At 39.4% G+C, this 15,307-nt stretch overlaps 1 protein-coding gene across 1 annotated transcript; it reads right to left on the bottom strand.

Moving 5' to 3' along the window:
* Positions 1-14,127: 14,127 nt before the first annotated feature.
* On the bottom strand, positions 14,128-15,307 carry LOC141016260 (uncharacterized). The gene is made up of 2 exons (XM_073490520.1): positions 15,001-15,307; positions 14,128-14,564 (listed from the first exon to the last, which is right to left on the bottom strand). The coding sequence occupies exons 1-2, from the start codon at positions 15,305-15,307 to the stop codon at positions 14,128-14,130; spliced, it is 744 nt and encodes a 247-aa protein (XP_073346621.1).

Genomic DNA, 15,307 nt, shown 5'->3' with positions numbered 1-15,307 from the left:
GCTTTATTCCCACACTGATGGCCAGAACATTTTTCTCATGACATTTTCTGTCACAAACATAATCTTGGAAGAAAAGCACCAATTCATTCCATAGCAATTTGTCGAACGTTTCAAATAATTATTTAGTTTAGTTTCTGCTGCATCGGAGGACGGCATAGATTTCTACATCCGGTGCTGTCTTGACCACGAGCCTCACATCCCTGAGATGATGCATGCTACCTTCTGAGTGGTGGACTGCTTGGTGGGTGTACTTACAGTGTAGGGTAGAAAGAAACCGCTCACAACAAGGTCTGTAGATTATCTTGGCTAACAGGGTCATGACTTCTGAAGTGCCATCCAGTTCCATTATATTCAAGAGGAGGCAGAGATCTCACCGGCTGATGTCTCCAAAACTCGGCAACTCGCACCAAAACCATCTAAATGGATAAATAGCACTACAGCCAAGAGGAAGACAATTTAGGTTGCTTTGTATATTCAGAGAGTGCATCCAAACCCACCACCCAAAGTCTGAATTAATATGGTGCCTATTCCTCAATACATTTCTGTTTAATCAAGCCACCACAAATAGGGCGTCAATAGGGGTCCACAACTAACCCTATAGGGGGAAACCAGCCATGCATCCGGTAATGTAGCCTTGTAATAGGTGGTAAAAGGTATACGGTTAATGCAGGTCATCTCCTCTTACTTTTACTTGTTTCTTTATCTGGGGAGTTTTACAAGAAACACATAATCATGCACTGAAATGTACAATATGTAACCCAGTCAGCACTGGTTGGATGTATTTACTTAAATGCTGTACTTGCATACAATTTGGAAGTATTTGTACTTTACTTGAGTAGTTCCACTTTTTGTGCATCTGCTTCAAAAAGCAAATATTTCTCATTGTCTTCCACTACATTTGTTTAAAAGCTATGGTTACTATTACTTTAAAAGATTAATATAATAATTTATATAAAAGCAGTCTCATAAGCTCATAATATGATACACATCATCAACAGTATGAATTCAACTCCCAGTCAGACTAGAGAAGCATCTGGGATGTGATGTAGAGAGGAAAACTGATATTAATTTCATTTTTAATCATTATTTTATTTACGAAACTATTCAATGTTATGTAACTTTCTATTAAATGTACAGTATTTCTAAAAGACTGCTATACCGGCCCATTGTATTTGAACAATGGCCTACAGTAACCCCAGTTAGGTTGAAATATCTTTCTCTTAGTTGTCATTCCTATTTTATGCCACAAGGGGGAGCTGTCATGTGAAAAAATACACTTTTAAGTACCTGATAATAATTTCCTAAAACTACAGGATTGATTCATGAATTTCAGATTAATTAGAGGAGGAAATCACAGCTGCACAGAGGTCCCACGCCTCCAAGCGCTTTCACACACTTTGAATGTGGAACCATGAAGACAGGCAGTTAAAGGGAATCATGGTGATTTTACTATTTATAATGTCAGCGTGAAAATGTACGAGGTATTCTTACAGTCTATACAAACCAAAATTATTTAATTCACATCACAGTCTTAAGTGTCCTAATAGGTCCTTATAAATACCTACTGTCGACCATTACACTGGACGAGAGAGAAAAGGGACAAATATATCATCAGTCAGCCTCATCACTCCTTAGACTCTCCTCGATTCCTTCTGTCCTTTTTTTTTTTTTACCTCTTTCTGTCTCTAATCCCATTCACATGGCACACACTAGCCACTACCACTGAATAAAGTGCATTTTGAGCATTTTGTTTTGAAACTACTTATCATTAAACAAAATCTTAATCTCACAGGGATTTGTTGTAGCTAATTAGTGTTGTTTGTGACAGCATGTGTTACAACTAGGAGAGATTAAACACCAGGTGCACGCAAAATAAACAGGATTTATACAAATCCTGGAAAAGCCTTGAAATGTTTGAAATCGTGTTATCTTTGAAGAAAATCACCAACGTTGAATGTGGAGACAGGAAGGCTCTGCACGCTCGGGTCCAATACAAGTATTTTTTATAATAAAGCAAAGCTTTCAATCAATAGATCTTTACTTGAAAAAGTGCAGAGCGTTCTCCATATTTTAAATTATGTCATCTTAACTGAAGATTTTAAATGGTTGTGAATATAGTTTAATTATCTAATTTACATATTAAAGTCAGTTGTGCAAACTGCAAACCACTTCTGAAAAACTTCATTTTTTCTTCCATTTTCCACCATTGTTATTGGCATTGAAAGGTCCAGAATCTAGGTTGATGAAATGTGTGCACTTGCTGGATAATGTTTTTTTCAAATGTCCACTTGACGCTTTATTGTGGGTTTGCCTTGACGCTTTATTGAGGGTTTGCCTCAGTTATCTAAACACACATGTTCACAAATAGTCCTGAGATAAAACTGAGAAATGTAATAGAATGTAATCTGATTATGACATTTATTTTAAAAAAAAGACAAAAAACACTATATTCACCAGAATGTATGGTATTGTATGTGTGTGTGTGGCGGCGGAGGGGTCCGTATGCTGTGAATTGATCTGCAGGATCATCACTTCCTTCGTCCTTCCAGCTCTACACCTTGTCCCACTTCTTCCTGTAATCCCCCATTCCATCAAATCCTGCCACTCCCAATCATCGCCCCACCCCAAAGCCCCTACAGACACTCACACACCCACCAACACTGACAAAATAAACATGCTGGCAAGCACAGCCCTCTTTATATCTGACTCAAATCACAAATATTTTAATTCAAAGTGCCCCCTCCCTGCCCTAACTGAGCCATAATTTAAAGAAAGATGCTGAGAAGGGTGTAATTCAAAGGGTTTCAAGGTGTGGAGCATATTGAAATCCACATGGGGACTAATGACCAAACCACAAAAAACTAAGTCTAACAGCAAGTAGCACACAGCAAGAAAGGAGTATCCCGAGGCAAAGATAACTGTGTCAGCTTTTTCTACAAAGGCCTGACATATCTCTGCTTACAATCAATAACATTAATGCTGATTGTCCAACAGTGTAACCATCTGCAATATGTCCAAACAGCTCTCCACAGAGGCAGCTATCAGCAGCATCTCTACAACCACATCCACCTAAAGAAAAGCTGAGTGAGACTATCAAACTGGAGGGCATCAGACGCAGCAAACAGAAGATTCTTTATTCAACCAAACTCACGCCAGTCTGCTCACAGAATGGCCGTCATTCATTTGAACACAGAGATGGTGCCATCCAAGATCTATTTAGAGAAGACGCTGCCAAATTAAGCATCCTTCGCGCTTCCCTTCCCCACGCCCCTTAAAGGTCCAGTATGTAGAATTTCAGGGAATTTAGAGAAATCTTTATGCTAAAAATAAACATAATATTCATATCAATTGTGTTATTATTAGTATATAATCACAGGAACTAGGAATCATTGTGTTTTCGTTGCCTGAGAATGAGCCTTTCATATCTAAAGAAGGAGCGAGCCCTTTTCCACAGAGTTGGAAATCCCTCAAAACTTGGCATTACGCCAGGAGGCAGCGCCTCACGTGCTGTGTCACACAAAGTGTTGTTCGCCTGAAGCGTGTCCGCCTCAGCTTACAGTGGGTTTCTTGTCACTTTTAACTTCAAACAGAATTTTTTTTGTGATTATCGCTGTTGGTGTAAAACCAAAAGTGAACGTCCAAACCGTTGTTTTCCTAAACCTAACCAAGTAGTTTTGTTGCCTGAACCTAACCAAGTTGTAAACAGGGCTTTTAGGTTTAGACTACACAGCTAAGTTAACTTTTTTTTTCATTATGGTCCCCTTTAAATGTCAGCAACCACAACCTTTAACCTCAATGCATTCCCCAAAATACCTTTCAACCTCTTTTTTAAAGGAATTAATACCTCTTACAGGAAATACTTTCAAATCCCAAATATCATTTATCAATATCAATCAACAGAACAACAAAAACAACTCCAGTTCATTAAACAATGGTTCGGTAATGTCCTTTTGTCAGTCCAGTCGAGGGAATGAAAATATGCAGTCTTTGAAATATATCCTTTCTGGTCTGCCTTAAACAATCCTACCAGAATCCAGGTGAAAACAACAGTCTCCTTCAAAGATGTTGAATCCAACTCAAAACCACAGCAAGAAAAAGACCTGGCCTGAATAGGAAAATAAAAAAAAGGATTATTCTCTCTCTCTGCATTTACATATAGAGTGGTGTAAGGATGACACCTTCTTGTAGGCCAACCCTGAAGTTAGGACTTGGTTACAAAGAGCCTATGGGATTTTTGAATTGGATTTTGGATTATCGCCGAAAATAAGCTCTGTGACAAACACAAGCTTATAATACTTACAGTTTTGTTCAGCAAGATAATCTTCACTGATGAGCACCACTTTTGTGATTTTTGAGGCGTAAATTACATCGCTAGAAGTAAAAAGCTAATGTTGACTTAAACATCACCACCACTAAGCGTCTTACTACACAATTACTATACATGTTTTTTGTAAATTGATCAATGAACAAGCTGTAAAGTTATAGTAAGAATAGTTTGCAACTAAAGTCCACATGTAAAGACGGACTAGTGAATAGATGAGTCTCCGTGTTCGGCATGATGACATTTAATGTCCCTGACAACCTATGTAGCCTCATTTAGCCACTTGTTAGCAACCGCCGCTTTTAAGACAAATAAGCACTTTATAATTCAATTGTGTGACAAATTGTGATGTATTTTATGTCGTAGAACAAAACGTGTGAATAACTTATTTCAACCTTATTTCAGGCATTTAACCGAAAACCAATTCAAAAAAACTCATTGACTTTGACAGGAGTGAACCGGAAGTGCAAAAATGCTAACAGATTTCCGGGTTTTATGACTCATTATTACACCACTGTATAGTGGCTCATGTCTTTCGTGATTTTTATACTTATTTCCTTATGCGTTTCAGCACTCTTCATTCAATTGACTTTCAAAATGACTAATAATCAGAAATAACCATCTACTAGTTGCTCCGACCAAAAACTACTTTCCTCACCGACACCACGCTTGCAAAAGTCATTTACAACTCATTTGTTTACATGTCTCATTTTCATAGAGGACAAGGAACACATGAACTCGAATTAAACTCACACTGCAGATTTCCATCCATTTTGCAGTAACAGGTGACATGTGAGTACAGTAGATAGAAATTTAATGTCTAACTGATACAGCGTATATCTCCAAAATCAAGGCTGACCAGGAAGAGCGTAAGCAGAGCTCTGATTGGATAGCGAGGTGTGTTACTTTGGTATCACCAGTATGACATGAAATCACTGATTTCACTCCCAATGTCACCTGAAACTTTACACATTTTAAAGTAATTCACCTCATTTAAAATGACTGAGACATTTTTTTTATTAAAGATCTTTACCTTTTTTCCTTCTTTTATACCACTGTTTTGGTTGTAATCAAGTCATTATTTATTTCCTTGATGGAAAATATCAGTTTAGTTACTGGTAAACCTTACACTACTTATAATTAGTCAGTCAGGGATATTGGCATGTATGCATGTGCATGGTTATGCAATAAAAGTCAAATGAAATGTGTTGCATTATTCTTGGGGGACTGGTTAGTGAAACACTAAAATATCCAAATATCCCTAACTAATTTTGAGTAGTATTTCACCGCAGTCTCATAATTAAGGCCTTGAAACACAGGTTACAAAGTAATTTTGTTGCCTGAACCAAGTAGTTGTATTGACTAAACCTAACCAAGTAGTTTTATTGCCTTAACCTAACCAAGTATGTTTGTTGTCTAAGCCTAACCAAGTAGTTTTATTGCCTTAACCTAACCAAGTATGTTTGTTGTCTAAGCCTAACCAAGTAGTTGTATTGCTGAAACCCAATAAAACTGTGACTGAAAACTGAAAATATTCCTTTAAATAGCTGAAAACAATAAATGCATGTGCAAGGTCAATTCACGACCAAGTGTTACTTGCTGTGAAAAAAGTAAATGATTATCTTTATACGTTCACTTCTCTTTGCAAAAGTTATTCTGGCAGAAAACTTGTTATAACCACCAAAAGAGACTTTTTCATTTGTCCTTTAAACTTAGAAAAGCCAATCGGAAAACTTTCCCGCTGTAGCTGCACTAACAGCAAGAGACCAGCAAGAGACCTTTTACTCTACTCCAGATTGTGTATTAACAGCGTGCACGTCATGGAGAACTGTCACTTGTCATGAGTTGAATCGTTCATTGAAAAGTTCTTTCTGAAACACAATACATTGTATACACACAATGTCATCTTTGTCAATTAGCATCTTGTATAAATTCAGTGAATTATTAATGGTTATTTAGGTTTAAGGTTTTAAATATTTATGGATGTGAATATGTGAATTGCACATGAATTATGAATGAATACAAGGAGTCAACGAGTACATTTCGTTGACTTGCACATCTATCTGTATTATAATGTGATGTATCCCACGACCTCACTTCGCCTCTCTCAAAATCTTTTATAAATCTCATAATGCAATTAAAAAATGTGACGCCCAATGTCTAAATACAATCATTCCATTTAAAAAAAAAAAAAAAAAAGTAACACAGCCAAAATGGATTGTGTTAATTCATCTTCGGAGAGTTCAGCGCTGCTCAGGAAGAGGAGAAACACCTGCTCACTGCAGTTGTTCACGCTGTTTGGGTCCTCTAGAGTCATCGATGCATCCTCCGTCCTGCTATCTTCCTCTAAAGATGTCCGAACTCACCAACATGCTGCAGCTGGACATGGGAGGGGGCTGTAAAACTTTGGCATGTTTATTGTAGATCTTGTCAGTGCTGTTACCAACAACAGATGTCTTGTATATACTGACGCTATTATCCTCCAACACGCTCCAATTTTGATGCTGAATACAAAGGGGTTTTTCCTTTAAATCTGACAACAGAAATAATAATTGATTTTAGCTCAAATGTGCTTTTCTCAAACACTAACAAGGTGGTCGATTATATAAGAAACCAGCAGAAAAAACACATGAGAGAAAGGATAATGGGTGGAGTGGATTAATTTTGTCTTCTGAGCACCTTTCCGCTCAGTTTAAATCCCTTGTTGGCATAGAGTTTCACTTCTTTCAATTTGGGGTTCATTAACTCCCGCTGGCCCAAGGTCTAACCTGCCATTATCAACCCGTGAAAAGTCCACAAAGGAAAAACAAATAGCTGTAACGATTTCTTTCTCTTAAAATGTCAAACCACAGTTTAAATTCTGTAAATCATACTTTGAGATCAAATAGATGCCATGTGTTATTATGCAGTGGATTTTCTCATGAGTGTTGCTTTCATTAACACCCCCCCCACACACACACACACACACAAACACACACACACACACACACACAGACAGACACACACGCACACAGATCCTGCAGTTCTCTTCTGTGGGTGTGTAAACGTTTCGGTTGAAGACCATTTACTGCAGTGGCAAGTAACGGAAATATCTGTTTATAGCAGGAGTGAAGTGGTTCCACTTTCTTTGCTGTTGTAAACATTTTAAGCATATTTGGGGTGCTCCAAGTTTGAAAAAATACCAGGAAATTGCATAAAGTTACTATGTAAATACAAGGTGCTGGGAAGTGGTCTCCAAATTTTACTCTTTGCTGTAGCGAAACTTGTCACTGTTGGGGAAATTCTTCGTATATTGGATTTCAGGGGGATGTGCCTTTGATGTGAGGGGGTCATGTACTTCTCTGTTATTCCTGTAGTTTGCTTTAAAAAAAATATGAAATTGCTCAAAATACAAACTGTTGAAGTCATTTCTCCCCCACAGCTGTAGTAAATACAGTAAGTCACAGTCAAGCCGAAACATGTGCTCCACTTGGCCGAATAAAACCCAAGGGCAAACAGATTAGTTTTTTTCTGCTCACAAAAATACAACTGTTACTCCGGACCATCGGTCAGCCAACATCATTCTGTATGACCAGCCTGTGATGGACTCTAAACTCAGGTAACCCAAGCTGATTGCTGTGTTGCCTCCATATGCCTGCAGTCATGGTTTCAGAGGTGGCTCATTGAAACTGTGCAGGAAGTTGTTTAAGTTATGTTGTCTGGCCTTTTCTGGAATTTATGTCTCCTGGGGATAACAAGCACTAAGTCTTCATGCATGTATAACTAAGAAAGAGCTTTCCCCACTTCATATACTGTAAGTCATACTCAGGAGATGAAACATGGGAATAGCATATTACATTTAAGATAATTTACGTCTAAAGTGAACTCAAAATACAGCTCAACTGTGCAACTGTACAGCCATTACCACTCACTAGATGTATAGTATATACTGTATGTCACATTGGCTACAGTCAGAGCTGGCATCTGAAGGACTGGCATTTACTTCAAACAAATATTGTTCTTGAGTTACCTCCACATGAAAGAGCTATTTCCAAAACAATAGTGTACATACTGTATATATGACCGCCATCATGTGAAAACCCGCTGACTCCACTTTTGATTTGTTTAATGTTCTGACTTCCATTTGAAGCCAAACTCCCGCTCAGATACTCACACATTTTGTACATTATCAAACTGTGATTTTCAGTGTATAGAAGAAGTTGTCATGAAGTGTTGCTGTTAGCTTTTCTGATTAGACCATGGTCACTACGCCTGTTTCCTGCCTTTCCTCCCAGTTAGTCATACCCATGAGTACATTTCAATGGTAACACGAACAACAGAACCTAATTAATGAAGGCTTCATTTAGATATCCCAGTGAGCCATGTGAGTGAGTCAACATCAACTATACCAGAGCCCCAGATCAGACACATGTGAAAGGAATGCAGCTACAATAATTGATATCAATTAAAGCTGTGCTTTACCTGCTATGACACGTCAACATGTCTGCCCCAAGAAAGGCCATGGCTGCGTTCCAATATCCATGCTACCATACTATTTAGTATGAAAACGATATGGTATGTCCCAATACTTTCCAGCATTCCAGGCAACTCGGAACTCGAAGATTTCCAACCTCCCACTGTAAAAAGTGCTATGGCACGCCACTCAGAGTCGGGATCCTTACTTGTAAACAGTCCGACGTCACACAACAATGGTAGCACCCATGGGGAGGGTGGTAGGACGCATTTGTAGACTACAGTAGTTGTATGAGGCGAGTGAAAGGAATATTTCTATACATTTAGAAATATAAAACGTTTAATGGTGTCTGTTACTTCATGCATCATGTTGTTTATATTTGCAAGAAGGCTGCACTGCTGAGAGTTGAACTGTGTGTACAGCTGCCAAAGAGCCATCGAAGTTTTTCTGCATCACGCACCTGGAGCCAAGTAGAGGCTTGAGGGTTATAACCGGGAAATGCAGACCTCCAGCTAGAATGCAGCAATAGTAGCCTGTATCAGCATGACAAAAAACAACTGCATCCAGTTGTATTTTACAATGAGCAAGTATACACATGCTTTTCTGGTCATTCTGACCCACAGTCCTTTACTCAGCAGAAGACACTTAACATTTACTAAGCTGTCAAGAGAGCACACTGGCTGCATTCCATACTTTTTCTTTTTACTTTAAATTTCACACTACGGACTGCAATGAATGTATGAGCAAGGGCCTGAAGTTCCAGGTGCAATGTTATGACAATGTAGTATGTCCCAATTGTATGCAACTGTACATTTAAGGGGTTCTGCAGTACGTCCTAGAAGTAAAATGCAAAAGTACGTGATTTGGTACAAAATATTTGGAACATACGTAGATCTAGAGTTCTTCCTTTGAAAAAAGTCAAAAGTTATGTCTTTCTGTCAAAATGCAAAATCTATTACCTTCTGCTCTACTATTAGGGCCATTAGTGGGGAAAAAAATGGCATTTTCTACAATATATGTGTCTATTTGAATGTCAGCACCAAATGATTAATCTTGTTTTTTTGGTTTTGATTCATAATTTCCATCTGCTGCCTACATCTCTGATTTATTTTCAGTGGGTCTAATTAGTCTGGTGTTGATCGCTCATTGACGACTGTTTCCCCGGTTGGAAAACCCATCTAGCCAATCACAGCTTTGTAGGTGAGACTAATGATGCGTCCCAGGAATTTCCCAACTTCCGACCTCGAAGTGTTCCAGGTGCACAGCGCCAGATGTAAACAAAATACATGGCTCACCATGATAAACTCAAGGTCCTTTGGCAATTGTACACACAAGTGAATCCTCAGCAGTGCGGCCTCCTTGCATATATAAGTGAGTAAAGTATCCAAATACTTTCATTCACTAGCCTCATAAAGATAGTGTCGTCTCCAGATACATCCTACCCCCCTCGACATGGGTGCTGCCATTGTTGTGTGACGTCAAACAGCTGCTTCTTCGTGAAGTTGGATGGATTTGCAGAGTTTACAAGTAGAAACTATGACTGTGAGTGGCATTCCCTGGACATTTTCTATTTGGAGTTCGGAATCAGCAAAGAACACAGACGTCCCTTCAGCCAGAGCCTGAAAAATGTCAATAGAAATTCATGCAAAAATAACATTGGCAGAGCGAATACACGAGGTGCTGCTGTTGTTAATGCAAAAATAAACAGAAACTGGCTAACACGTTCAAGATATAAAACTTCCAAGGAAACTGTCTCTGAAAACACTTGACACACCTTATGTCAGACCACTGACATTTTCCAGTGTAATTTGACTTGCACGAACAATGAATCAACCTACACCTTCAAGCAACATCATGAAGGTAAAGGGGTAGGAATGGTGTCTGCCTCACTCGCTCCTCCTACTGCTTGTTTCTACACTATGTAACTTTGATGAGCAGGTAGCATCACAGTGTGCAACGCTTTACTGCAGGACATCACATATTTTATAGAAAAAAACATTTCTCTGATGTCTTCCAGCTGCTCTGCCTGAACTCTCTGTGATTTACAGATTTTCTGGAAAGTAGCCTTTAAATTCTGCATACTGTCGCTACAAGTGAGCTCTGTTAGCTAGCTGACTCTGCCTGGAGCAGCGCCAGGGAGTGTCGGTTTTCACACTGCTATCACAGCAGCTTTGGACCACCAGGACGAGGACGTTTTAAGGTTCAGGACCAGAATAGACACCAGAACTGAGCGCAGTATCTTCTACGGACACGATGACAAAGGTGAAGAGAATGAGGACGACGTTAACGGAGGAAGCTAAGAGGAGAAAAAGAAACAGTGACAGAGCAAAAGACGAGTAAATCTTCAACTGGCCTAGTCGTTAGCGACAGCTTCGCTAAACAAAATGCTGCAAGACGGACGTCGAGCTGGACTTGCTGCCGTTGAATGGTATGTAACATTAGCTGGCTTGCTAAGTTATGGCGTAACATTGTTATGATGTGCCGAGTTTTGTTTGTAGTTAGCACATAACGTTACATTACACCTGACAAACTGTTAAAGAAACCTGGGGTTTCATTTAAGACAGCTGTGTTGGACACCAAATCGCTCAAAATACACATTTCTACATAATGTTGCCCCAAGGTTCAGTTACCCTGGAGATTATTTAATGATTTTAATGTACGTAGCAGTCCAGAAAGTTCTCCAACTCATGAGGCTTGATAAAAATAAAACCTTTTAGCTAAACTTTTTGAAGGTCATCTTTTATTATCTCTTAAAGAATGATAAAATGTCACTGAAAGTACAAAGTTGCCATTGTTTGATATATCTTATTCTCAGCACATCCCATAACAATTACTTTCTCTTGGTGACCTTATCACTATCCTTTGTGTGTCACACAAACCCGAGCCCATTGGAGTCTCTTGAAAACTTAAAGTAAATATTTAGAGTTTCAGTGATTTCCTAAAACAGCTGGGAACTGCTGTTTTTAGCAAAAATGTCACAAATGGGAGGAAATTGCTTGTTTGTTGGGAACTATTTTGGGTTCGTGACATTTCACTCCAACCATGTGGCTCACTGATGTGTTTAAAATGTGTTTTTGGGCAACAGTGGCACTCCAATGGGAGTAAACTATATCAGGTTTTGGCTACACAGGCGATACTTGTTAGTTGGACCAATTAATTGTTGGTTTTGTTGTTTTTGTGGGACTTTAACAACCATATCCTAATATTGAGGACAAGAAAAAATGCCTCATGTGGTTTAATTTGAACTAATAATAAACTGAATGATGAGCTGTCACTGTCACATCCCTGCAGATTTTTCAGAGTGATCAAACTGTCTGGTCACAAGCCCTGCCATATCAGCTCATGTCATGATCGCTGTTCAGTACATGGGCTGCTGAGCTGCTGTATAATAGATGATTTCAGAGAACCTCACTGTGTGACAGCTTCATTGGGAAACATTCATATATTAGCATGACAAAGGTGTTGTGCTTTTATCTGCCATATGGTTGATTAAGTGTAATCTGAGCGTCAACTTTCCCCACAGGGGTCCTCTTCTTATCTTTATTTATTTCATTATCAACAGCATCTTGCATTATGAGAGTTGATTATTAATAGTTTATTTAAGTCATTTAAATACAATCTGAGTACAGAGTATTTGACACCCAAAGATTGATAGCTTGGGAGAAATGATGAACATCCATACCTCTGAAATTATGTTTATTCAGCAGTCAATATAGAATGTTAGATAAAACATTTTTTGGCACAGTTGCTTAATGATAATAAGCTGTCCCGTTTCTGTGTGGTATTCTAAATAAATATGCAAAAAACATAATTTACTTCCCAAATAAATACAATATATACTACAATAAAAGATGCACCGCATCCACACCCCACACTGCACCTCCTCAGGAAAGAAAAAAAAACAACAAAACATAATTTATTGTACTTCAGGCAAACAGTTGCAATGGGTTCAAACCAAATAAAGATTGTCGAAGGTGAAAAACATGCTTCATAACTCATTTCAACAGCTTATTTTCTTCTAAAACTCTAGCAGGCAATACAACAAGGAGGCATTTGATGGGCCAATAAAAGGCTGTGCTGTGGGCTTTGGATCATAGTAAGTTACAGGGTTTTATGGATGGGTGCGAACACATTTCCAGATCCTGACTCTACTTCATAGTTTGTTTTCTGTCAGCGAGAAAAAAAAAACAAAAAAAACATGCCATCACTGATCACTGTAAGCATTCTTCTCTTTTACAACTCAGATTAGCTAAAATCTTTGAGTGTAAACATCACAAATTACATCCAGAGACGATATTAAAGAGGTGATATCACCTGGAACTTGAGACGTGAGGTGTTTATGAATCAAAGTTAATGAATTCATCATGTGTGTTGAATTGACTTGGTGTGCTTTGGCAATTCCCTGAGGAAAATAATTCCAGAGGATTATGTGTAATTGCGATACAGGGGAAAGTATAAAAAAAGACTTAAAATGATGATTTATTTGGGTGCGATGATGAATTATTCTACGGAGAGCAGGTGGGATCAATTTTCATGTCAATCTAACATGTTTTGAGACAGGTCCTCACTGTAAATCTACACAACATCGACATACAAAACACAATAATTAGAGGTGGGTATCAAACCTGGAGCTATATAGAAATTGTTTTCTTTCTTTGTCAAATTAATCAATAACACATGTTCTTTTACCTGTGTAATAACACTGCAATCAGTAACAGGAATGCATACAAGCAGGGAAACAGGTCACAAAGCCACCTGTGGTAACAACAACTCAACACACCTTTAAGTTAATAAACCTTCTGGACATCATCAGACATTGTTTTAGTAAACATTGGTGGATTACATTTTTCTCTATTTTAGCTTTATTTGTGGCTTTGAAATGGATTTTTGAGCACTTTTTTTTTTTGTACCTGAAAGGTGATTTACTGTCACCGTTATAATCATGTAAACTACAGGATTTGGACTTGAAGTGGATATGAAGTGTAGTAACAGCAATAATCTAGTCCACCATGGCTCACCTACGACTCAAATGTAATATCACAAACATATTGTTGCTACATTGTCGTTACACCACAGTTTACAGTGTTACTACACAGATAGAAAAGATGATAAAAACGTTTTGGTATGAGCAGTCATTTTCTGTGTCTCTTTACATGGAATCCGCACAAACGCAGCACCTGCTGTCCATGTGATACGGCTCCCACTGTATTGACAGGCGCCACAAAGCTGTCCCATCCTTTCCTCCTTTCCTTGAGTTTATATTCCATAGTTTGTCTTTTTCAGCATCCATGTTCAACTGTTCCAACAGAGGCTGAGAGCAGCAAGAAGAGGTGATAAGTCCATTTCATCTGGGTCATACGCATCCGCAGTTCTTCGCCGACACGTTTTGTATTGTGTGATAGCGACTCTTGTTGTCCAGGAAGGAAAAGTCCTTCTCGAACGCGGTCGGCCGGCAACAGGGCCCGTTGCTGACCTTGTCCTTACGGCCCTTCTGCCTGAAGCCCGTCCGCATCATGTGCTCCATGGTGATGTCGTAGTTGTGCCGGTGGGCCATGCACTTGCCGCTGCAGTAGCGCAGCAGCACCGTCTCGTCGCTATCGTAGCCGAGACCCAGTTCGCTCACGGTTAGCTCCAGCTCCCTCAAGGAGCAGGGCTTAGGCCTACGGGCTCTTTTAGTCCTTCGGGCCTGCTTATCAGCCAGGCGTCGGCTCTTCCTCCTCTTCCTGTCAAGCAAGGTGCCAACCACTTGCTGAAGCTCGCCCTCTGTGAAACTCTGGAACATCATGGAAACTAACAGAAAGGAAATAAACATGGTCAGTAACTTGCAGGTAGGATGACTAGCTGATTTTTGTGTAATTTTGTATCAGATCAGATACAGAAGAGGACAGACGGTGCTCAGAGACAGCCTACTGTAGCATGACAATGAAAGCGTGTCCCAACAAGATGTTTGTTTTATCTGACATCACAGCAGCTATAAACTAGCCTTATCATTATCAGTATCACAGTCAGTGGCAGAATTCCGTGAACGAGGATAAGTCATCTTCTCCTGGAAGTCACAATGGTTCTGTGGAGAGTCGGTGAACTATGAGATGCTAATTGACGACAGACATTACAACCTGCTCTATAAGCAACAGTCAAGTGTTCAGTCTCAACTTGAGCTGACCTTTCACACGACACCTTATCTCAGACCAGACAAGGAAGAAGAGACAATAACAGTTTATCTTACACTCTGAGAGGAGAGAGTTCATGTCGTCTGCTGAGCGCGTTCTCCGATGAAGACCACCCATCTGCCGGGACAACGCTGTCGATTCTGCTGCTGCTGCTGAGGCTGCTGCTGATGATGAGGGTGATGGCAACGATGCCTTGGAAGCTGATTCAGATGATGAAGACCGTCTTGATGAGGCTGAAGATGCGTACGGGTATTTCATCTTGTGTTTGAGCTGTCCGATAGTGGCCATGTTTCTAACAAGGAGGATGGACAGGGCTGCACCACAGAGCATGAAGGCAAAAGTAGCACCTTTCCATAACTTCAT

This window comes from Pagrus major, chromosome 21 (assembly GCF_040436345.1).
Source record: "Pagrus major chromosome 21, Pma_NU_1.0".
Taxonomy (NCBI): domain Eukaryota; kingdom Metazoa; phylum Chordata; class Actinopteri; order Spariformes; family Sparidae; genus Pagrus; species Pagrus major.
This window is presented reverse-complemented; position numbering and strand designations above follow the sequence as displayed.

What these genes read in the sequence shown, in the direction of transcription:
- LOC141016260 (XM_073490520.1), bottom strand. Translation starts at nt 15,307, where the DNA reads ATGAAGTTATGGAAAGGTGCTACTTTTGCCTTCATGCTCTGTGGTGCA. An exon ending in GAACTCTCTCCTCTCAGAGT is followed by an intron (nt 14,565 to 15,000) that starts GTAAGATAAACT and finishes CCTTTCTGTTAG; the next exon opens with TTTCCATGATGTTCCAGAGT.